Source organism: Monomorium pharaonis, chromosome 11, assembly GCF_013373865.1.
Source record: "Monomorium pharaonis isolate MP-MQ-018 chromosome 11, ASM1337386v2, whole genome shotgun sequence".
NCBI classification, from domain to species: Eukaryota; Metazoa; Arthropoda; class Insecta; order Hymenoptera; family Formicidae; genus Monomorium; species Monomorium pharaonis.
Window position 1 is genome coordinate 12,412,577 of NC_050477.1, and position 23,858 is coordinate 12,436,434.

At 31.7% G+C, this 23,858-nt stretch overlaps 2 protein-coding genes and 1 long non-coding RNA gene across 8 annotated transcripts in view; 1 reads left to right on the forward strand and 2 right to left on the reverse strand.

The window, feature by feature from the left end:
• Positions 1 to 149: 149 nt before the first annotated feature.
• Positions 150 to 18,013, reverse strand: LOC105833539. Of its 6 annotated transcripts, XM_036294114.1 has the most exons (9): positions 17,876 to 17,981; positions 16,574 to 16,786; positions 10,003 to 10,077; positions 9,724 to 9,933; positions 8,339 to 8,497; positions 5,599 to 5,748; positions 5,434 to 5,542; positions 4,587 to 4,814; positions 152 to 3,644 (listed from the first exon to the last, which is right to left on the reverse strand). In XM_036294114.1, exons 3-9 carry the CDS (start codon positions 10,075 to 10,077, stop codon positions 2,404 to 2,406), a joined length of 2,172 nt encoding a protein of 723 aa, XP_036150007.1. In that variant the 5' UTR covers positions 16,574 to 16,786; positions 17,876 to 17,981; the 3' UTR covers positions 152 to 2,403. The 6 variants fall into 6 exon arrangements, with proteins under 6 accessions (XP_036150012.1, XP_036150011.1, XP_036150007.1 ...); XM_036294119.1 differs by lacking the exon at positions 17,876 to 17,981 and having other exon boundaries at positions 150 to 3,644; positions 5,434 to 5,530; positions 16,574 to 16,807; XM_036294118.1 differs by lacking the exons at positions 16,574 to 16,786; positions 17,876 to 17,981 and adding an exon at positions 16,296 to 16,387 and having other exon boundaries at positions 150 to 3,644.
• LOC114254145 lies at positions 5,853 to 8,332 on the reverse strand. Its single transcript, XR_003625516.1, has 2 exons — positions 7,431 to 8,332; positions 5,853 to 7,069 (listed from the first exon to the last, which is right to left on the reverse strand). It is a non-coding gene; the product is annotated as an uncharacterized LOC114254145 (long non-coding RNA).
• A 131-nt stretch (positions 18,014 to 18,144) lies between the features above and the next one.
• The window catches only part of LOC105828380 (tRNA-uridine aminocarboxypropyltransferase 2), a 5,841-nt gene continuing 127 nt past the window's right edge, over positions 18,145 to 23,858 (forward strand). The window contains exons 1-5 of the mRNA XM_012666678.3: positions 18,145 to 18,277; positions 20,373 to 20,534; positions 22,322 to 22,502; positions 22,945 to 23,147; positions 23,704 to 23,858. The exon at positions 23,704 to 23,858 is cut by the window's right edge and continues 127 nt beyond it. Of these exons, the coding sequence (XP_012522132.1) occupies positions 18,192 to 18,277; positions 20,373 to 20,534; positions 22,322 to 22,502; positions 22,945 to 23,147; positions 23,704 to 23,833 (762 nt within the window). The 5' untranslated portion in view covers positions 18,145 to 18,191 and the 3' untranslated portion in view covers positions 23,834 to 23,858. The remainder of the gene's footprint in view (positions 18,278 to 20,372; positions 20,535 to 22,321; positions 22,503 to 22,944; positions 23,148 to 23,703) is intronic.

Here is a 23,858-nt window from a genome sequence, read left to right on the forward strand (position 1 = left end):
TACTTGTTACTTTGGAGGTCCAAATTGGTCCATTAGTTTTATCCATCTCTTATTTTAAATTCCTTTTTGCTCATTTAGAGCAAACATTTGTAGGAGAAAAAGTAAAGGATAAATTGGAGATGTTTTGTTAGTCAATATATATATATATATATATATATAATTAGATTTATTAACAATTCTTTATTACTAGATATCTTTCACATTAGAATAATATCAGAAATGTTATGACTGAAAGTAACAAAATTACGGAAGCTTGAAATTTCAAAATATTGTGGATATGGCAACGTCATTTCCTAACAAAGAAAATAAAAAAGTTTACACATGGGATAATGAAATTAGCTTCGTATGAAATGCTCTTGAGAAAATCTAGAAATTTTATTTATGTATTATCGTCGTCCTCGACGAGTCTAATTACTATCTCTAACATTACATATAAAGTATAAAAAATTAATAATCAAATATATGTGCGCATATTCTATTACGATTTTATTCCAAGAAGTTTAACTCAAGCAATTCAGGTATGATTTCGATTGCATGAGCTTCCAGGCATATTTAATAATCTGTCAACGAATTATACAAACAATGAGAAAAATAAAACAAATATTAATACAATATAAATATATAGAATAAATTATAAAGTCAAATAACATTGTCAATCGATAAAAGTTCGCTCTAATATTAGATAATCATCATTATTAAATCTAATTTAAATTTTTTTTTAATTTTACAGGTGTTCTTGATCTGAAACATTTTAGTTTCGGTAAATATTTACCCTTACGAACTCCCCGCTAATGATCTTGACCTGTGTTATCAAAATCACCTTCTGAGAGACCCTGACATGGTTTAGCCATCGCTCGTACTTTGTTAAAAAGTTATTAACAAATATTAATACAATATAAATATATAGAATAAATTATAAAGTCAAATAAGTTATTAACAAAAGAGTTCATAAGTTTCATAAGAATAATGTAATTTTCAACTAGAAATATTTTACAATACATATTTGATTTTTTAGTAATTATAGATCCAGGAACAATAATTAGTAACCCTTAAGAAGTCTGCTGTGAATCAAAACATGAATTTTTTTTAAGCAAAGACGTTTTGATTTTAAATGTTCAAATGAGCAATTATTGACCTCGTCGCGGGCCGTAAGCACCAAGAGGGAAGCAGGGGGGATACTTTTTACAGTTATACTCATCCTCGTTCGCGTAAAAAACAAAATGAGTTAATTATGCAAGATAGAGTTTAAAATATAAAGTTAAACATTTATAGTGTCAATTTTTTTGTTAATAACTTTTTAATAAGTCACGAGCGATGGCTAAAACCTTTTAAATATTAACAAAACAAATTATATGCAAAACTCGGTATATGCAAAGTAATAAATAATACGAGAATGCAGGTCATCGAGCCAAGAACAGTTATGCTAATTACAATTTATTGACTAACATAATTTAAAAATATAAGTATAAACACGAATAAAAACTAATGTGCTATATAATATTAAACTTTCGAAACGTTTTCACTTTACAAAGTTCTCATCAGTCATAATAAAAATAACTATATATAATTTTAAAAAACAAGAGTGTAATTAAACTGTTAATAATTGATAAACATTAAAAAAAAACTTGAAGTCATCGCATATAGTTGGTAAAATTATGTCATACAGATAAAATAGGTGATAGAAAAAAGTTTAAAAATTACTCAAGAGGGTGACTTTAACAAGGTATGTCAAGGTCAAGATCATTGGGAGGAAGTCGGTAAGAGTAAATATTTACCCTGGTTTCTTTATTGCTTGTGCCAAAATATTCTTTGATTGTCGCTTAAAGGGGACAGAAGTGAATTTTTTTCTCTCGGATTATTTCATATAAAAATTCGGAGATGTGATACGCAGTAACTGTTATTTCGCTATTTTTTTTCTGTATTGTTATAAAAGCGATGTGTTTCTGCTAACGTAAAATTGTACTATATACATTTACAAATGCTATATTGTACTCGAACTTTAGAGCAATCTTAAGAAAGAGAGAGAAAATCGATCTTAAGAAAAGAAATAAAATGAAACAGATGATATAACAGGGAATATATATATATGTGTGTGTGTGTGTGTGTGTGTGTGTAATTCTAAAACAAAAAAAAAATAGAATTACGATGTATTATCACTCGGCGGACTTGCAGTCAATCCATATAATATTCTCGAATGCTTGTTCTAAAAATAAGAATTCGTTGGAAACTACTCGAATAACTTGATTTTTTTCTCATTAACTCGTATATTGCCATAAAAATTAACTTTTGAAGTATATATCACGCATTTCAACAGATATTTATAAAAGCTTTGTCTCCTATCACACGTTATTCGGTAACTTACAGTTTATATCATAACATTTCATACATTTTTATTTCCCTTCTTTATTTTTCAGTTTTTTGGTCATTCAGAGCTGCCTCTTTTTCTTCTACGTGTAAATCTTTTAGAGATTCTATTTTATCAACTATAATGTTATTTGCAACGCTATCCATGTTCTCAAATTTATCTGTGCGTTCTTGAGTTTCATTAATGCTTATTATTTTATCTTTTTTGTCACCAGTGCTCATTTTTTCATCTGCAATAGCTACTTCATCTTTTATGGCTAAAATTTCTATTTTTTTTAAAGTGTCTTCACTTTTCAGTTTATCACTTTGTTCTATTGTATATTGTACATCAACTAAAGATGGAATCATAACACTATTTACTTCTTTTTCTTCTAGAAAACTTTTTGTATCCTGTTTAATATCATCCTCTTGCTTGCTCATTTCTTTAGTTTGTTTATTATCACAGTTATCACTTAAAGTTTCTTTAGTTTGCTCTGAATTATTTTTATTTTCCATTTTCTTGATATCTTCGTCAGTATCACATAACTCCATATATTTAGTTTTATTTTTATCATCTTTTATTGATGATGTGATGATTAAATTTGCTGTAGTATTAATTCTCTCTCCACTCTCAAATGTCACAATTGCTTGAATATTCGATGACTCCAACATATCTTCCACTTTTTCCACTTTACACATTTCAACCTCTGTATCAATTTTAGACGTAGATAAATCTAAATTTTGTAAAATAGGCTCACTTTCTTTGTCTGTATCAACTTGATCTTTTTCATTTGTGTGTGAACTCAAATTGTCATTGTGATTATCCGTATTTTTTATTACATTATTGATATCAGAGTTTCTAGAAGAAATTATATTGCTTTCTTTTTCGTTCGCAGTCACGATCTTCTCATCTTGTAATGGCTCTGCAGTATTCTCTTCAGGCTTTTGAAATTTAGATTGACAAGACTTTTGTAGCTTCTTAGGTTCTTTCTGCAGTGATTCCATTTCCTGATGTTTTTGCATGCTCTCATCTTCCCTTCTAAACTCTTTCTTACGAAAATAAGGAGATTTATTGCTAAAGTCCTTCTTTTTTGGTGGAAGCTGCGACTTTCGTGAATTAGAAGATTTGTGTAGATTTTCATGACCTTTAGTTCGGTCCATTCGGTCTTCATATGACTTTGGACGTGTAAAAGTCTCCATATCAGGGGAAACTACTTCAACATCCGAATGACTGCTATACGTTACGCGACTCCTTTGTCGTGGACCGACTCGTCCTGTTCCAGCAATACTCGGCGAATTCACTGAAAAAGAACATTGAAAAAAATATTTCAAATACTTTATATATTCAGAAATTCAATTGTCAACAAATTTTCGAAAATTTTAGGAAAAGTGTTTTCGTTTTTTTCTTTTACGATAGTATTTTTTAATGTTCTGTATGTTTATAGTTTTGAGATTTTTTTATATCAAGAGTTCTGATAAATAATTTGTCAACATTAAACAAAATTTAATTAATTCATTAATTAATAAAAATGACTCAAAATTTTTGATTATTATATTATAATCAATTTTATATATCAACATATTAATCGATTCTATAAATCAGCAATCGCTGAATATTGATTAACTTAATAAAAAAGTAATTATCAATAAATATCAATTTAACACCTTTAATATGTTTTTTAAGTTTTTAAATGTTCATAAAAATTATGTAAATATAATTTAAAAAATTTAATTAAAATTAAAAATTAACAATTATTATATATTTTAATTAATGGTATTTAATTTCAGTAATCATAATTACGATTATTATTAATTTTTAATTACTTTGATTAAACAAAAATAATCAATTATATAAAATTGTTTGACAATTAATTTTATTAATTACATTAATCATAATTATATATATTTTTATTAAAACATTTTTAGTCAATTTTAGGTAATAAATATTATTAAGTCGTCGATTAAATACAATAATCGATGCCCAACATTATTAATAAAGTTCGTGATCATTGTCATAGCACTGTTATATTTTTTCATATTTTCGAAAAAAAGAAACAGAACTAGCTTATTCTCTTAATTTTATTTTTCTGAAAAATTAAGAACACTAGTACCTTATTATCACAGTTGTTGTTTTCTTGTATTTTGCACCAAAAATTTGATTTTTTTTTAATTATATTTTTTTGGAAAATTTATAACACTATTTGGCAACGTATTATTGCTACTTTTAGTACTTTTTTGTTTACCTTTGACACTCATAACTGGTCCTTTTGTCATATTTCCTTGATTCAGCATAACTTTTATGCTTTTGTCGGTAGCAATAACGGTTCTCTTTTCAGAGTTGGAAAGATTTTTAATATGCCCATCATGATGATATGCATTGTTAGAACTATTCTCATAATTATTATGAAAATGTCTTGAATTTCCCCGATAAGAACGATGACCACTACGATTATGACTTGCATAATCATTTCCTGCAAGAAAGAAATTATATATATATGTATACATACACAATTGTTCAAAAGCGAGCTCGAGATTTTTTGGTATTTCATGGAAAGTTAAGCATAAAAAAAGATTTTAAAATTTTTTAAAGAAAATTTATACGAATGAAGCATATTATAACAAATATTTCATTTTTAACTTTTTTATGTTAAAATTAAAAAATATTTATAAGAATATTTTATAAAAGTATTTTATAAGAAATGTTTTCTTACACAAGAATTTCGATCTTATTATGAAAAATTGCACTAATTAAAAAACATTTTAAAGCTTAGAAAGCTTATATTGTTTCTAAATTAAAAAACACTTTTTAATTTATATAATTTAAAAACTATCGTAAAAATAATTAAGAAATATCGTAAAAAATAAAGACAAAATAAAAAAATAGATTCAAAATTCTATCTTTTTCTTTAAAATACACTTTTGAAAATTTATTTACGGTTTTTTTCACCAAGATATTTAACTTTTTCTGAGATGCGAGAAATCTTAAGAGTGCTAAAACTTTTGAACAATAGTATGTATTCAACAAAAAAAAACATAATTTAAAACTCTTCGCTCATTTGTATTTATGTAAGCGTCTCTATTGGTTCTTACCATTAACATGGTATCTTCTATCAAAATCTTTGTAGTCCTTTTTCACATACTCTCCTAATTTAGCCTCAGACCTCATCACGTCATCCACAATGTGTGCCTGTAATTGTATCTACATAATCTTCATAGTTTTGTGACAAAACATGGTTTTTTTTATTCAGCTCTCACCTTATCGTTGTCCCATTCTCGACGCCAATTACCCTCCGCAGTTCTCTGCCTGCTAATGCGATCTTCATCGATACGATTTCTCTCGGCTCTCCAAGCTTCGTACTCTGGCTGGTGCTCATCTCTATGTGACCCTCTGTTCGTTCTATAATCCTTTTCAAGAAGTAGATCATTTAAAAAGGGAAATGTGTCTAGATACATTTGCAAGGTTGTTAGCAAAACAAAAAAATATATTCGCTGATTTTTCCCGATTTTTCCAGTCACTTTACAGAAAACTCCTTGATTGAAGCCTGAAAGGAGCATTGAATAAAAATTATATTAATATTTCGTCTTTGCTTTGTTCATTGAGATTTAATAATCTTGTTAAAACACTGTTCTAATTATAATTTTAATTAGAAACTTTAGTTAAAATCTTTAGTCAGAAACTTTTTATCTATAATTTTGAAACATTCAATAATATTATACACGAAACAAAAATTAAATTTTTTGCAATAAATTCGTTCGTTAAAAAATACATAATTACTGAAGCATCATAAATATTTTGTATAATTTTGTACAATCTTGTTGTGAATGATTTGCGAAACATCATTAACGTTACATATTTTAAGTTTGCAAAAATCAAAATATTATAATTTTTCTTTTTATTCATGCTTGTTAATGAGCACGGGCTCTGGAGCGGGTCTTTATTGCCAGCGCAGTGAAGCAAAGATCATCATTTCGCTTAGTAAACACGTTACAGTTTTTCAGGCAGAGATGATAGCTATCATGAGATGTGCTCAGGACCTATTAGAGTCTGATAGGGTAGGAAGGCGCATTAGGATCTGCTCGGACAGTCAGGAGGCACTTAAGACGCTTGAGGATCCGAGAATTAACTCGCGGCTAGTCTGGGATTGCAAATGCGTACTGGACGAGCGAAAAAAAATGATGTTGGCCTAGTATGGGTTCCCGGGCACTTAGGGATCAAATGCAACAAAATGGCCGATCTACTCGCTAAAGAGGCGGTGGAAACAAGGTTGCTGGGACCGGAGCCGGCTGTTGGGATCTCTTTCTGTCTGGGCAGGGGAAGGATCAGGAGCTGGCTCAGGGAATAGCATTTTGAGTACTGGAGAAAAGAAACGGAGATCAAGACAGGCCAGAACCTTGGGGAGTGCCCCGGCGGGGGATTAGCCAGAAGATCTCTAAGCAGAAAGGGCGCCAGGCTTGTGACGCGGCTGCTCACGGGTCATGGCGATCTTAAGGGGTTACATACACCTAAAGACGTAAAAAATAGATCTTTTTCTCAATTTTTTTTTTTCGAAACATAGTGTATGTAATTAATCCTAGTTTTCTTTACTTTAAAATACATTCTTAGAACATGTTTCAGAATAAATTTGAACTAAAAATATTTAAAAATGGCGGAAATATTGTCCTCGTCGCAAGATCTTGTTAAAAAAAAGTGTTTTGCGGTGCCAATTGCAGCTCGTACAGAACTTATCTGAAACAGACCAGCCTAGAATGTTCTTAAACTGAATGATATTATCTAGTCTTTGTCGTAGCCGATTTTTAAAATATTGATTTTTGGCAAAATGGCGGCCGTTTAAAGAAAAAAAGATTTTTTAGGATAAAAATGGGTCGTTTTTTTAACTTTAAAAAAAGTAAGGGCTCTAAAAAAACCGCTACGTCTCTAAAAAAAGACTGCCTTGTTTTGTGCAGATTAAGCCCTCCAAATTTCAAGTAAATCGGTACAGCCGTTTCCGAGATATTTTTGGCACGCGTTTTGAAAACATGGTTTCGAGAAAAACGCGTTTAAAATTTGACATTCGGTTAAAACGTAGATAACTTTTTTTCAAACTTACATGGAGTCATCCACTCCAGGGCCATACAGTGAACCATCTCCAGATGTAGCGGCATCAAAGGCTTCGATTTTAACTTGCCGGCGTAATATTCTTTCGTAAACTATCTGCTGCGAAGGATTAGAAGGTGCCCATCGCGCCCCAGCGTCGTCGAACGCGCTTGGACCTTTCTCGCTATATCTCCGACAATTTTCAAGGAATCACTTTGAAACTTGCAGGAAATATTCTCAAGACCTTATACTTTACGAATATGTAAAAAACGAAAAATGCATTTTTTCAAAATTTCTAGGTGTATGTAACCCCTTAACTACCACCTGCACAAATTGGGCCGTAGTAATACGCCCGACTGCAAGTGGTGTGATGAAGAGGAGGAGACTAGCTTTCACATTCTTGGGTACTGTCCAGCATTGTTCGGACCAAGAACACGCCTGCTAGGCTCAGGTTTTCTAGATGCAGATTAGGTGGGGCAGCTGCCTGTGGGGTCTGCTCCGCTTCTGGAAAGAAGCGGGGCCCCGCTAAGGCAGCTGATAACGGAGGGGCACAATGGACTCGGTCTGAGTGCCAAAAGTGAGCTTCGTAGAAGGATCACTCCCAATACTATTATTATTATTATTATTATTATGCTTGTTAATGGTTTTCTGCACATCATTCCCTGCAAAATTAAAAAATCATGAAATATCTTTACAACGCTTCCTTAAATAAGTTTGGAAATTTTAGTTAATAGGTTCTAAAAAAATTAAAAGTTTAGAATTTATATATTACAATAATTTAATTTTAAATTAATATAAATTTCTTGAATCCTTCACTTTCCTTGTTTTTCTTGATAACTTTTTAATTCCGTGTTTTCTCGGTTTTCTTTGAACTCTGCTAACAACCCTGATTTCGAGCACTTTGTTTTAAGTTCTACGTACTTTTTGCATCCCATCTTTTGCCCCTGGTTTTTTTCTAAACATGCCCCTTGAATATTTTTGTCCTCTATTTGAGTTATCCTTTGTATTCTCCCTTTCGCCCTCTTCTCTCTCGGCATCAGCGAGAAAGTTATACTTAGGATCAGGTGGAGGCCCTTGTCCCTAAGAAAAGATATATGGATAGAAATTTTTTATTTATAGATATCTCTCTACTTACGATGACATTACATTCTTAGAATGTTTTGCTTAAATTTTATAAAAGACTTTCCTGAAAACTTCCAGATTTTTCAAAAATTTTATTCAAAAATTTAAGTAAGATTAGAGAATTTTTTAAACGCAGTTTTGAGATAAATTTATTTTATATCTTTTAATGATTCTTTGATTATAAAATGACAAAGAAAAACTGCGTAAATTTTAAATATTAATTTTAATAAAGTAAAAAATATATAAAATAATATTAATATATATATAAAACAATATTATATATAAAAATATATATAATATGTATAATATATATAAAATAATATTAATATATAAATAAAACAATATTATATATAAAAACATATATAATATGTATAATATATATAAAATAATATTAATATAGAATTTAAACAATATGTATATATAACGTCAAACTGACCTTATTTCAATTTTTCCTCAGCATTAAGGAGAGATATCTGTATCGAAATTAAAGCTTAAAGGAGCCTGAGCTCTCAAATAGAAAAAATTTGATTAAATTAAATTAAAATCGTGATCCATAAAAAACTAAATCATACCTTTGTTAAGGATGTATCAAACTGAAATTCAAAATGGTACAAAGTTGCTAAAAATTTGTGAAATTGTTCTTTCAGTTTCCCTAATATACTGCAAAAAATTGAAAACGCATAATCCACTAAACGGTTGCTGAGTTATAACTATTTTAATTTTCACTGATTTTACATGGTATTTTTTTCTATCTCATGGAAAAAGACGATTTGACGGATAAAACAACTAAAAAAATATAGAAGAAATAGTACCAGTGTTTTGAATGTTTTTGTACATCTAGTATATAAATAGATGAAAATATCTACCAAGTTTCAATTGTCTTCACTACACCGTTTAAAAAAAAAAAAATATAACTTGAGATAATTGTGCCCTTTCACTGTTAAAAATAAACTCATAAGTGAAAAAAATCGCAAATACGTGAAAAAAAACCTTTGTAAGAGTAAAAATAAGACTCCAACTATTGTTCAAGTTTCTTACATCTAGATTTACTATGCGTTAGGCGTAGATATTTAAGTATTTCAAATTTCATGCACTTTTATCTAAGATTGTATGTCCAATACACCCTTAAATTAAAATGTTAAATCAAAATTTTGTTCTTTTCGCGATATAATTTTTTTATGTACCTGAGCAAAGGTGTGAACTTTTCGTCCTTCACCGCTTGTAGATTGATATTGCTGAAGAGGTTCATGGTGTTCCTTGACAGATTTTGACTTAGTCGTTCTAGGTGGGTTAGAAAATTCAGGTGGTTCTTTCCTCTCTGGCCAATCTGTAGATGGTACCATTTGCACTAATGCGTTCAATTTAGCCGCATTTTTCTTGTCTTCCTCCACTTCCTACACAACAAAACTGTTATAATTATTTCTTTCACAGAAAAATTATCTATCGCATCACTCCATTCTTACCTCATGCCTCCTCCTAATTTCCTCATTCTGTTGTCTTATCTTGTTAATTTTTTCCTCGAGTGCATTTGCTGCCATCTATAATTTAAAGATGTCAAATCACTAAGAGTCGATTATTCTAACTTCTTGGTAAACTTATCTACCAGGTAAGCATGTGTCTATCTTCATTTCTTTTCTTAAATAAATAAAGACAAACACATATTTACTTGATGTAAATTTACCAAGAAGTCGGAACAACCGACCCTAGAAGTAGCAAATTAGAAACACATATAAATGACCTATTGGACCTATCTTTTCTTTCGACAATCAAATTCTCATTGAAACATGACAGAAAGATGTTTAATCTAGGAATAGTAAGCCTAGCTTTTTAATTATATGTATAAATCATCTGGAGTGATTTTCACATCCTAAAAAGTCATTAACTGTAATTATTGTTAACTATATATAATTAATATATTATTGATTGTTTTACAATTTATTAATAAAGTAAATGATCCATTTACTGACAATGCCGCAAACTAAAAATTGTTCTTAAATGCTTTTTAGAATATATAAATATAAATTATACTACACTAGAACATTACAGGCGCGCGCTGCGCGCGCGTTATTTCACTTTTTACTTTATTAATAATAATAATTGCAATTTGATCTTCTCTATCTTTCGTTTACATAAATCAAACGTCTTCTGCAATTTTGAATAAAAAAATGTAAAGTTTAATTATACATATATACATACATACATACATACATACATACATACATACATACATACATATATACATACATACCTACATACCTACCTACATACATACAGACCAACATACATACCTACTTGCATACTTACTGCTACCTAGCTACTTAGCTACCTAGCTACATATTTATCTAGTTACGCTCGCTCGTTTGCTCCCTCCCTCCCTCCCTTTTTCACTCACTCCTCGTTCACTCCTCGCTCATTCACTCGCTCACTCCTCGCTCACTCACTCGCTCACTCGCTCACTCCTCGCTCCCTCCTCGCTCCCTCCTCGCTCACTCCTCGCTCCCTCCTCGCTCACTCCTCGCTCCCTCCTCGCTCTCTCCTCGCTCCCTCCTCGCTCACTCCTCGCTCCCTCCTCGCTCACTCCTCGCTCACTCACTCGCTCACTCCTCGCTCCCTCCTCGCTCCCTCCTCGCTCCCTCGTCGCTCCCTCCTCGCTCCCTCCTCGCTCACTCACTCGCTCACTCACTCGCTCACTCACTCGCTCTCTCCTCGCTCCCTCCTCGCTCACTCCTCGCTCCCTCCTCGCTCACTCCTCGCTCACTCCTCGCTCACTCCTCGCTCACTCCTCGCTCACTCACTCGCTCACTCCTCGCTCCCTCCTCGCTCCCTCCTCGCTCCCTCGTCGCTCCCTCCTCGCTCACTCACTCGCTCACTCACTCGCTCTCTCCTCGCTCCCTCCTCGCTCACTCACTCGCTTTCTCCTCGCGCCCTCCTCGCTCCCTCCTCGCTTCCTTCTCGCTCACTCCTTGCTCCCTCTTCGCTCCCTCCTCGCTCCCTCCTCGCTCACTCACTCGCTTTCTCCTCGCTTCCTTCTCGCTCACTCCTCGCTCCCTCCTCGCTCCCTCCTCGCTCACTCCTCGCTCTCTCCTCACTCACTCACTCGCTCTCTCCTCGCTCTCTCCTCGCACCCTCCTCGCTCCCTCCTCGCTCACTCCTCGCTCCCTCCTCGCTCCCTCCTCGCTCCCTCCTCGCTCCCTCCTCGCTCACTCCTCTCTCACTCCTCGCTCACTCCTCGCTCACTCCTCGCTCCCTCCTCGCTCCCTCCTCGCTTTCTCCTTGCGCCCTCCTCGCTCCCTCCTCGCTCCCTCCTCGCTCACTCTTCGCTCACTCCTCGCTCCCTCCTCGCTCCCTCCTCGCTCCCTCCTCGCTCCCTCGTCGCTCCCTCCTCGCTCACTCCTCGCTCACTCACTCGCTCACTCCTCGCTCCCTCCTCGCTCTCTCGTCGCTCCCTCCTCGCTCTCTCCTCGCTCACTCACTCGCTCACTCCTCGCTCCCTCCTCGCTCCCTCGTCGCTCCCTCCTCGCTCCCTCCTCGCTCACTCACTCGCTCTCTCCTCGCTCCCTCCTCGCTCACTCCTCTCTCACTCCTCTCTCACTCCTCGCTCACTCCTCGCTCACTCCTCGCTCACTCCTCGCTCCCTCCTCGCTCACTCCTCGCTCCCTCCTCGCTCCCTCCTCGCTCCCTCCTCGCTCACTCCTCGCTCACTCACTCGCTCACTCCTCGCTCCCTCCTCGCTCACTCACTCGCTCACTCCTCGCTCCCTCCTCGCTTCGCGCGCGCTATTTAACTTTTTATTTTTTACTTTTTAAAAATAAATTACAACAATAAATGTATAGATAATATTTATACAAATTTGACAGCTGTCAAAATTGCAATAACAGCTATTCTTGCAACACGAAGTATGCGCAGCGAAAGAACCAATCGGCATCGCGGGAAAGCGACAACAATAAACTTCGAGAAATGCGAGCAATCGACTTTACATGCCTTTTTTTAGATAGGAGGATAGGATAGGATAGGATAGGATAGGATAGGATAGGATAGGATAGGGGATAGGATAATTGTATTTATATATATAATTTCAATTCTTGAATTCCTAAGGAGTTTATATATTTGTTGTAACATTTTATTAAAAATAAGATTTTTATCTTCTCATTAAAAGAAACTATTTAAGGGGATGCTGGACTGCTTCTCAAACTTGATCGAGGTCGATAATGTAAAGTCATTCGTGTACATCATTAATGAAATTTCATATATATTTCTTTTATAGATTTAGAAATTCTTTTCCAGAATTAAAATACATATATTAATATTAATCTGTGAATTAAACTAGTGCTCTGTTTCTATCCTCGGACCGCCTGGGACCGATTTCTCACTCACACATATATACGAAATTTTCTCTGAGGCTTTTTTCTTACACCAAAGCTTCTAGCTTATTTCTGCAAGCATTTTATTATTCTTTCATGTAATAAGATTAGTGCGTACTAGTTATTTGTACGTACAGAGTCTTTAAAACTTATCCCAGATAGCCAAACCTGCCGAGAGCACAAACTGAAAAATTTTGACACATATTATGCTGGCAAAAGTTGGACAGCAAGCAATTACAGTTTGCCGTTTCAACTAACATTAACAGAAACACGACAAAAATCGAGTAGACTTTGCGTCACAATGTGCCCTCAAAAATGCAGCAAAAGTACAACAAAATTTAAAGACATTAACAAAACAAAAATCAGACATTGTGTGTTGACACAATATATCACTAAAAATTAAATAAAAAAACAGATATGTCATGATGTCACATTAAATTAATAAAATGTAGCTAGAAATTTGACATATTTGCTATCACGCTGCAATACCAGAAACTTGGCGAAAATACAGCACGATGTATCACATGAAATACTGACAGCAAAAATGCAGCAGAAATCGAGCAGAGCCTGCCGTCATGACATGACGGCGAAAACGCGGCAGGTATAGAACGCGAGTTTGCTACATCAGATGTGTGATGACTTCTGCACACAGGACGCGGCAAAGCGGCATCGCGGTGGCCAATCACCGTCTTGCTTTTCTGATAATACATATATGTATTTAATAAAAAAGCAAGACGGTGATTGGCCACCGCGATGCCGCTTTGCCGCGTCCTGTGTGCAGGAGCCATGAATCCTCTATAATAGATGATTTTAGTGAGTGGGCGGTAGTAAGGTTGATCGCCCGACGTGTCTCCCGTCGAATCCCACACTTCCCGGACCTGATCCTCCCAGAAGTCTTCTCAAAGATTTCCACCTTTATATAAAAAAAAGTTCAAATTGGACGGTTCTTGCATGTGATATCATCTTGGGTTTAATTAACTCTCTGCAGTCAGTCGAAAACGCCACATTTAAATTTAAGTATATAATCATAAAATATATAATTCGTAATGTATATGTAAATTAAATATCATCAAATTTATAAAATTATATAATGTAAATTAAATGTAATAATAATATTAATAAACATATGTACATTGCATACATTAATTATTTATTTTACTAATTAAAAATTATTAATAATACGTCATATCGTGTTAAATTTTTGCTATATTTTTCCGATTACTTGTGACGACAGCTTGGTGCTCGATTTCTGCTATGTTTTTGCCGTCACAACCGATAAAGCAGATCGCTTTCTATATCTGCTGCGTTTTCGCCGGCATGTCATGACGGCAGGCTCTGCTCGATTTCTGCTGCATTTTTGCTGTCAGTACTTCATGTGACACATCGTGCTGTATCTTCGCCGCGTTTCTGGTGTCGCAGCGTGATAGCATTTCATGCTTCGTTTTTGCTGTCTTTCTGCGTTTAGAGTTTAATTTGTCAGATTGTGTTCGATATTTACTATGAATTTGCTGTCATGTTATGGTAGCAGATGATATTGGATTTTTGCTGTATTTCTATCAATATTTTCTGTTGATAATCTGTGCTTGTAGAAACTAAGCTTAATGAGGAAGCAGCAGATTGAAATCTGCTGCGATATCATGCTCGAGTTTGCTGGCATATTGCCGGCAAGCTGCTAGCATTTTGCTTGCTGGGATGTGTTACAGATGAAAGATACGAGGTGACTGCACAAAAATATAATTTTCTAACTTTTTTTGTTTTTTACATAATATTATAGATAGGCACTATTTGTTATTGTCTATACTTTAATTCTGGAGAAGGATTTTTAATTCTATGAAATCAGTAAAAAAATAGGCTTAATTAAAAATAATAACGTTCAATCGGTAAAACAGACGACTCCAGCATCCCCTTAAGATTAAATTTCCAGTATTTGAGACACTATCAGTAATTTGACCATTTAACCTATTTAAGATTATTACTCATATAGGGTCACTGTACCAATTGCTGAACAATTCCTAGTAAATAACTGTTTAAGAAAAATATTAATAAGACATCAGAATAAACTTTTTACTTGAAAACATAATTATATTAAGTTGTTTTTATCTGTTCATTAATCTGTGCAGTAATATTAGACTTATATAATATTTTTAAAAAATAAAAACGTTAATATTCTCGATCAGTTATAAAAATTACTGTATCTAAACTTTATATTTTCTCACTATTAAGATATAAAAATCACCCACAGGTAACTGTATTCCCAGATTAAATGCGCAGTAAATTTCTAAATGCTTCAATATCCATTTCTGCCAATGTAGATTAATTTTAATATCAATTTAATTTACTCATCTCTTTCTAATATTTTAACAAGAAATAACTATTACAACTATTAAGAATGAATTCAATTGTCTTTGAAATCTGTTAGAAATCTAAAGTGGCTGCTAGGAAATCAATATTATCATAATATTTAATAATTTATTTAACTATTAAACAATATTATCAATCGTCTAAAAATTAAATTAAAAAAATTTTTAATTATTTAGAATATTGTACTAGGAGTCCTTTAATAGATACTTTTTGTAGCAATTTAATTTAAAATTTAAAGAGTAAAATAATCCTTAAAAGTTAATGCTTATTTTTTTATCCAATTATTAATAAAACAGTCAGATAAATAGAAAAACGTTTTAGACAAAATTTTTCTTTGTTTTTATGATAAATAACTCTTAAACAAATAAATGAATCCAAATAAACTTTTGCACACATATCAGACTTTTAGTAACACATGTAAAAAAATTGATTAATTCATAGTAATGACACTTCTCCTCACCAATTTGCATATAAGTATTACAAAACGTGATTTTACTTTAGAGAAACATTAAGCAAACAAAAAGTTAAACTTTTAAAACAACACAAAATTGTATTCAAATTCTAGACAGACCCGTAACTCAAACATAAAAAAGTCTATAAAATTATAAATTTTTTAATACTTCTATAATGTGACACACATCTTCAGTCTCCAACGCATAGTCTGATACGTAGGCTTAAGTTAAACCGAGATTAAAGTCAATTTTTGATCAATAGAAACGGCTGATATGCTAATAGGGCGATAGGAACAACTCGCGATGTGTCATTCGTGTCATGTTCCGGCGTGCCGCAAAAGGAATGCCGCTTCTGAATTCTCTGTCCTCTAAATAACCGATCGCGGGCAAGATCGACCCTCCCGAGGCCACCGTTCCGTTAAAGAGTGAAAACTGCGCCAGGAAATCGGTGCCAGAAATCTCCCACGTATTAATCTCCCAACCGATATGAGGACTTCGTTCGGAGCTGCGTGCAACGCAAAAAGTCGGATCCAGGGGAGGGTCATCATTCTTTCGACAAATTGACGCGGAAATTCACGGCACCTCTGCGAATCCTGACTTAATTAACGTCGTCGCCGCAAACTCTATTAACCTCGATGTAAGGCTCGCTTTGTTCACCGCACAGCGACGCGGCCAATACTTCGATACCGTTAAGACGGAGGATTTTTGTTGCTCCGATTTTTTAGCTGCTCGGGGCGAACAATCGGCAACACCCGATATCACCGTGACGTAGGGGGAAATCACAATGAGATAAGTTACACTACAAACAAAGCGTCGTAACACGTTACACTTGGCAGCGAATTATTGCGATAATAACGTACGACGGTCAGATGCGTAGGAGCGTCGCTGGACCCGAACGGTGAGACTGGATTGGAGCACCAGATCAGAACATCACAGATCACACGCGACCGCTTATGTCAGACGCAATGAGACACGAACGAACACGAACAAGGTTGCACACAACCGCACTTCGGCGCATTCATCCACTCCTACACGGGCGTCACGGTCGTCACATGCACCGCTTCTCGTGCGACCTTGCCGATTGACAGTAAGAATCAATTTCACTTTTAGGGTCGGTCGGTTGTTCCAACTTCTTGCTAAATTTATCTATTAGGTAAACATACGTCTATCTTCATTTTGTTTCTTATATTAAAGACAGACATATATTTACCTGATAGGTAAGTTTACCAAAAAGTTGGAACAATCGACCCTTAACCCATTAACCACGGTACGGTATAAGGGAACCCAATCACCTGGATATTATAATTATACATATACCATTAATTAAGCTGTCCAGATAGCACAGAATATTTATAAAATATTTATAAAATATTTATAAGAAGGAAAAATATTTATGATAAATATTTTGTACATATTTTTATCCGAGTTTGTCAGATAAAAAATTATGATAAACATTTATGAAAATATTTAAAATAAATATTTATACCATTATATTATATTATCAAAGAATATAAAAAATATTTCAAGTTCAAATACCATAAATATTTTTCAGGACATTTTAAAAATATATTCTATTTGTTGATAATAATTTTTGTATCATTTCTAAATGGTTTATGAAAAATAATTATATAATTTTTAAAAAATATTTTTTGAAAATAAATTTGTAAAATATTTATTAAATATTTATGATAATATTTTATGCTATCTGGGTGTTATGTGTACACGTAATTATGTCAATTGGGTATAATAGTTCAAATTGCTTTAAATTTAAACCAATTAATTATAAATAATATTCTTATTTTACATATTGTTAATTTGAAAGAAATGTGAAAAATATATTCGATTTAAATTTTTTCAAATTATTTTTGAAAAATGTTCAAGAATTTGAGAGATTCCCTAAAAGATTTATAAAATAATTTAATTTATACAAAAATTCAGAAAAAAATTTTGAGAAAAATTTTCACTAAGCTAGTGAATTTTTAATTATTTTTTAATGATTATTAAAATTGCAAAATCACTTATATGAATGGTTCAATTAATTGTTCCCAAATAAATATAAAATCCAACAAAACGTCATCGGATGTTTATTAGAATTATTTCTTTAAAATTTTATTAGTTTTTTTCCATTAGGGAGCGCTATATCAGAAAACCACCTCACTAACCTCTAACGTTCCTATATAGCTTGTGTTAACCAGTGTTAACCTCGCGCTTTTTTACTTTTCCCTTGATTGAATTCTCATGCTAATGTGTCATTTTTCCGCTATAAATTTTCCTACTCGCATATGTATATGCTTGATGCTATTCGATACGATTTACACGAATTTATCACTGATGTAAATGTTACAATGTACGATGATCATACTTGACACTTATCGATTCACTCTCACATGGATTGACTATTATCGTGTCGCCGATAGTTATGTACATACGTAAAAAATTGTTAGATAGATAAGTTAAATTTTTCATGAATTGCTTATCATGACGAACGAGGATAACGTATGGCGTGAACTGGCGAGCATTCCTGCCGATCCTCCCAAGACAAGGGACAAATGTCAACAATGCAGGCAAGTGTTAAAAAATCAAGTGTTAAACAATAACATCTTTAACATGAACAAATGATAAAGGAAGAATGTTAATAAAAAACGTTATTTTTATGTTCAAGATATTACTATACTAAATTGATTGAGATTCAATCATACATATACATGGACATATGTAAAGCACAAGACGCATATGACAAACGTACCTTTTTAATATAACAAAAAATTATTACTCCATTAAAAACTAGTAAGTTGTTTGTTGAGTCGGTGAGTCAACAATTCATCAAGATTTGGATCTTCCAAATTTATTATTAATAGTAATTATTATAACTTGTGTTATAATAACTTTCATTATGATTGCATGTGTGTATGTTTTATATTTACGCTTTCTCAATCAATTGAGATCATTTTAATATGTATGTATCTTGTATGCAACCTAGTATCAGCTCTTATTGGCATTTTTTTCTTGATTTGATTTATATCGTGGAACTTGTAATTATTTTAATTATTGTTATATTCAGATACGTTTAGCAGACAAAGTAAAATAAGATTGACTTTTATTTTTAGTTCTTTGCTGGATCTAAGTGTAGAAGTTAATCATAATAAATCACCGAGCGTACACTGAGATACACTGATCTGCCTTGTTTACTGAATATAAAACACATTTTGAACACTGTATTGTTTTAAACAAACACTTAAAAATAAATGTTAAAAATGTTTTTTAAGGAAAATTTAACATGGATTTTTATTAATTTTTTCATTAATTAATTCTTATTAAAAATCAATCTTAAAATATAGAATTATAATTAATTTTAAAGACAAGTCTGATTCAGTTATAACTGTTAGTATTTCTGTAATATTATATACCTTTTTAAATTTATATACTTTTTTTATTCAAACTATGCCTTAAATAAATTTTCAATTTTTAAACACAATTATAAATTGAACAAGAATAATAATATCACAATATTAAATTGATAATCTAATAGTGATACTAACAAACATCTATTAATCTTTTCCTTCCCCTTAAATACTGTAAAGAATTTGTTGCAAAAATAAATACTTTAATCAGAGATCGATTTACTTGAAACTTTTTAATTTTCCAGGAAAAATAACTTTTTGAAATAAATAATTAAAAATCAAGAGGCACGGTAGTTCCTTGCGCCAAGTGTACGCGCTCAAGGCACTGTCATGCCTCTTTTACGTGAGACGCTGTTTTACAATTACAAAGTTTCCTTTTTTTTTTTTAATAGCTAAATATAGCTATTGAATATATCTTATATAATCAAAGTGTTTTTTTTATATACTTTTAAAATTTTTACATAGAAATGAAACTGAATAAAATAATTACTTATTATTTATATTAAAACAAAATATAACATGTAATATGAGAGTGACATAATAGATAAAAAATGTATATAAATTATATATTTATTCTATATATTATATCATGTGTTTAAGGATGTATCAGACATACAATCTTAGACAAAAGTGCATGAAATTTGAAATACTTAAATATCTATGCCTAATGCATTGTAAATCTAGATGTAAGAAATATGAACGATAGTTGGAGTCTTATTTTTACTCTTACAAAGGTATTTTTTACGTATTTGCGATTTTTTTCACTTATTAGTTTAAACTTTTGACAGTGAAAATGCACAATTATCTCAAGTTATATTTTATTTCTTTAAAACGGTGTAGTGAAGACAATTGAAACTTGGCAGATATTTTCATCTATTCATATACTAAATGTACAAAAAAATTCAAAACATTGGTACTATTTTTTCCATATTTTTTTAGCTGTTTTATCCGTCAAGATCGTCCTTTTCCATGAGATAGAAAAAAATACCATGTCAAATCAGTGAAAATTAAAATAGTTATAACTCAGCAATCGTGGATGCGTTTTCAATTTTTTGCAGTACATTAGGGAAACTAAAAGAACAATTTCACAAATTCTTAGCAACTTTGTACCATTTTGAACTTTAGTCCGATACATCCTTAAAACATGTTTAAATCATTTTTGTTTTTATTGTAAACATATTTAAAAAAAATGTATTATTTGATTTTTAGGAAAACATTATTTTTATTAACCCTGCTAATAACATGTATACTTTCATAGGAGACCTGTGCAAGTATGCTGGTGCCTGGGCTTACCAAAGCAACGTCTCAATCCAGCGTCGAGGATAATAATTTTACAACATCCAGCAGAAGCAAAGCGATGTCTGCGAACAGTGCCGATGCTTGCATTGGCATTAGAATCAGGAAAGTGCCTAATTTTTAGGTGAACAAAGAGCAATTACTTTAGCTAGATTATAAGTTACTTTAGAAAGTAATATATTATAATTATAGTCACTCAAAAGTAACAAAATAAGTTACTTTTCAGTAAATTTTTTAGAATGTCTATACAATGTTATTTTAAATACAATAATTTTATATATAATAATAATTGTATTAAATTATTTACTTATTATACTTTTATATATAATAATTTTACTAAATTATTTACTTATACTAAATTTTACTACCTCTTGGTTATACATATGTTGCATTATTTTGTATGTAACAAATCAGTTATTTTAAGAATCTAAAAGCAAAATTTATTTAATATATTGATTGAATTAATATTTTATTTTATATATATATATATTATCAAGTATGAAATCAATATCTTTTAGTTAAAAAAATCATTAAATTCAAACTTTATGATAAAATTATTATATATCTACGGTCGGGGATTTGTTTAAAGAATAATCTCAATTTTAATATTTACATGATAACTATTCCCAAAGATGATTTTTAGAAAGATATCTCTTTATTTTGCCGAATCAGATCATATATTGACGAATAATTTGAAATAAATATATAAAATAACTATAAAAATAACTACAAAATTAGTTACTAATCATTAAAAAATATAACTAATTGTAAATTTCCAGAAAACATTGAGGTGGATATCTTATTAAAGATATTTTTAAAATATTTCTAGAAGATATCTAAGAAACATTTTGAGAATGTTTTTAAGGGAGTTCCTCAACTCAGGTCTAGTACAACAAGTGGCACAGAGTGTTAAGTAAAAAAAATACTCAACCATTTTGTTGCCTTCTTTTCTTTTGCTGTATATAATCTAAAGTTAGTAATAATGAATATAAGAAAAAATTTGCCTATAAAGTACTATCTTTATTACTGAAATAATTTTTTGAAAAATTGAGAATAAACATTCTTCACTATTATATCACCCTTAGATAACAAATCACCCTTAGATATCACCCTTAGATAAATACAACAATTTAAAATTTGTGTTATATTTCTAATACACATTTACTACACTTACGTGCTGTAATACTTCGATTATTGTGAACTTTTTTTATCCTATTAATTATTTCATTAAAACGAGTAAGTGCATCGTTTCAAAAAATTTAACAGTATTTTTCTGGACAGCTAAGATGTATCGTTGTAAAGTTTCACTAACATCTGTTTGTTACTTCTACATTTAATACGACAATAAAAACCAAAAAATTATGAAAATTTATCGATTCCCATAAGAGCCCATGTAAGTAAAATATTTAATATCTAAATAACTAGCTAGTTTAGCTTTCTGAAATTTTAACAGTCAATTTATACCACTAATTTGAACTTCTCTATAAAGTTTCATGAAAATCTGTTTATTTTGATTTAACAGCAGAACTCCCTTAAGACATTTGTTACGTATCTTTTAGATTTTCAAAATATATCTTCACAGATATTGAAATGATATCTCAAAAGCATAAGATATCTTTAGATCAAGATTTTTTTGAAATTTTTTGAAAAGATACAAGTATTTTAACATATCTTTTAGAAATTTAAAGATATCTTTTTGTTTATATGATATTTTGGTTTATGTGTTACAGTTATGAATAGAAAGATAGAAACAAAGTTAAGTTATAGTTACTAAAAAAATATTCTATCTGTAACTTTGTTATAAGTAATGAATTACTTTGCAATCCTGAAAATAATATTTTCTGGACTTGTTTGGTCTTCGTACAGAACCCTTCAATCGAATAACTTTCGAAAATAAATTGTCTTTTTAAGGGGAAAAAAGTTTCCACTGCCTAAGCATGAAGGCCTGGCAGAGATACTGAATGACAAGAATACTATTTTACTATATCCGTCGCCTGGCGCTGTCGGCTTGGATACATTGGATCCAGTCGGGATTAATGAACAAAAAGGATATAACTTGGTTCTACTGGATGGAACATGGCCGCAAGCAAAGGTAAATTTTAGTTATTATATAAAATGTAATTTATTCTGTTTCTGTATTCTAATTAATTATATTATTTATAAATATAATAAGTTTAGATGTGTATAGATGATGTAAATTGTAAAACATACTTTATCAAAAAATATAATTATGTTTTATATGTCATTTAAATATCTAAATAATCTATGGATCATCGAAAATGTTTTCAGAAATAGTGGAAATTATATTCCTTATTTTAATTTTAAATATATATTTTATTAATACTAAGAAGATATATTTTAACAATCTTATAACTGAATTACCAATTTTATCTTAACGTACAGTACAACTGATTTAAATTTTAATTACTTATATATATATAATTACTAATTTAAACTTTTGAAAAGGTTACTGTACGATAAAAAAATAGTACAACATGTCACTTGATTTTTTAATGCTTATTATCATTTTGCAGGCGATATATCACTCGAGTCCAGCTCTGTACTTTCTACGGGCTTGCAAGCTGATCGGCGTGCCTACCAGCGAATATGTAATCAGGACACAGCCGACAGAAGGCTGTCTCTCGACACTTGAGACAGGTGCAAGCGCGCTCTCGATTCTGGAAGGCGATCCTAATCTGAGAGAGAAGATGTTGGGTCCACTGCATTATTTATGTAGGCAAGTACACAAGTTTCTCTCAAATAGTCATGTGTATACATATAAAGTTTTTTAAAATAAATTATAATTTTATGTAATAAAAGAAAGAAACATACAGATATAATAAGTCGCACAATATAGTAGGACTCATGACAAAGAGAAATAAAGTCGCGAATACAAATTAAGCGCGATACATGGTACATAAAAATAAGGTAATACCAGTTGTTAAATATTTAAGTTAAATTATATTGAACGTTGCGGTTTTTGCTTTAAGCTATCTGCAGCATCTGTTGACAGTAATCACAAAATTGTATTATTATTGATCCCGACGTGAAAGAGTTCTTTACCAAAGAGCTGTCAAAGCAGCTAGAATATTTTTCCACACTTGACTTGCATTATTTTATTTTTCTCAATCACATGCTAATCACACACACACACACACACACACACACACACACACAAAACAAGTAATTATATAAGTATCATTAAATAACTAAAATTAAGTAATATTTAAAAATTAACTTATATTTTTTATATGAATTAGACACAAAAGGTTTGAAAATGTTTTTTCCTTCAGGTTTCAAATAGAAAATGGCGCAGTAACGCACCAGAGCAAGGAGTTTCTTGTCAAACAAAAAGCTTATCCCAAATTAATTGGCAAAAGACTCGCCAAGCAATTACGTATATTACCAGATAATACCTCATAACATTAAGATATATTTACAAGTTTGT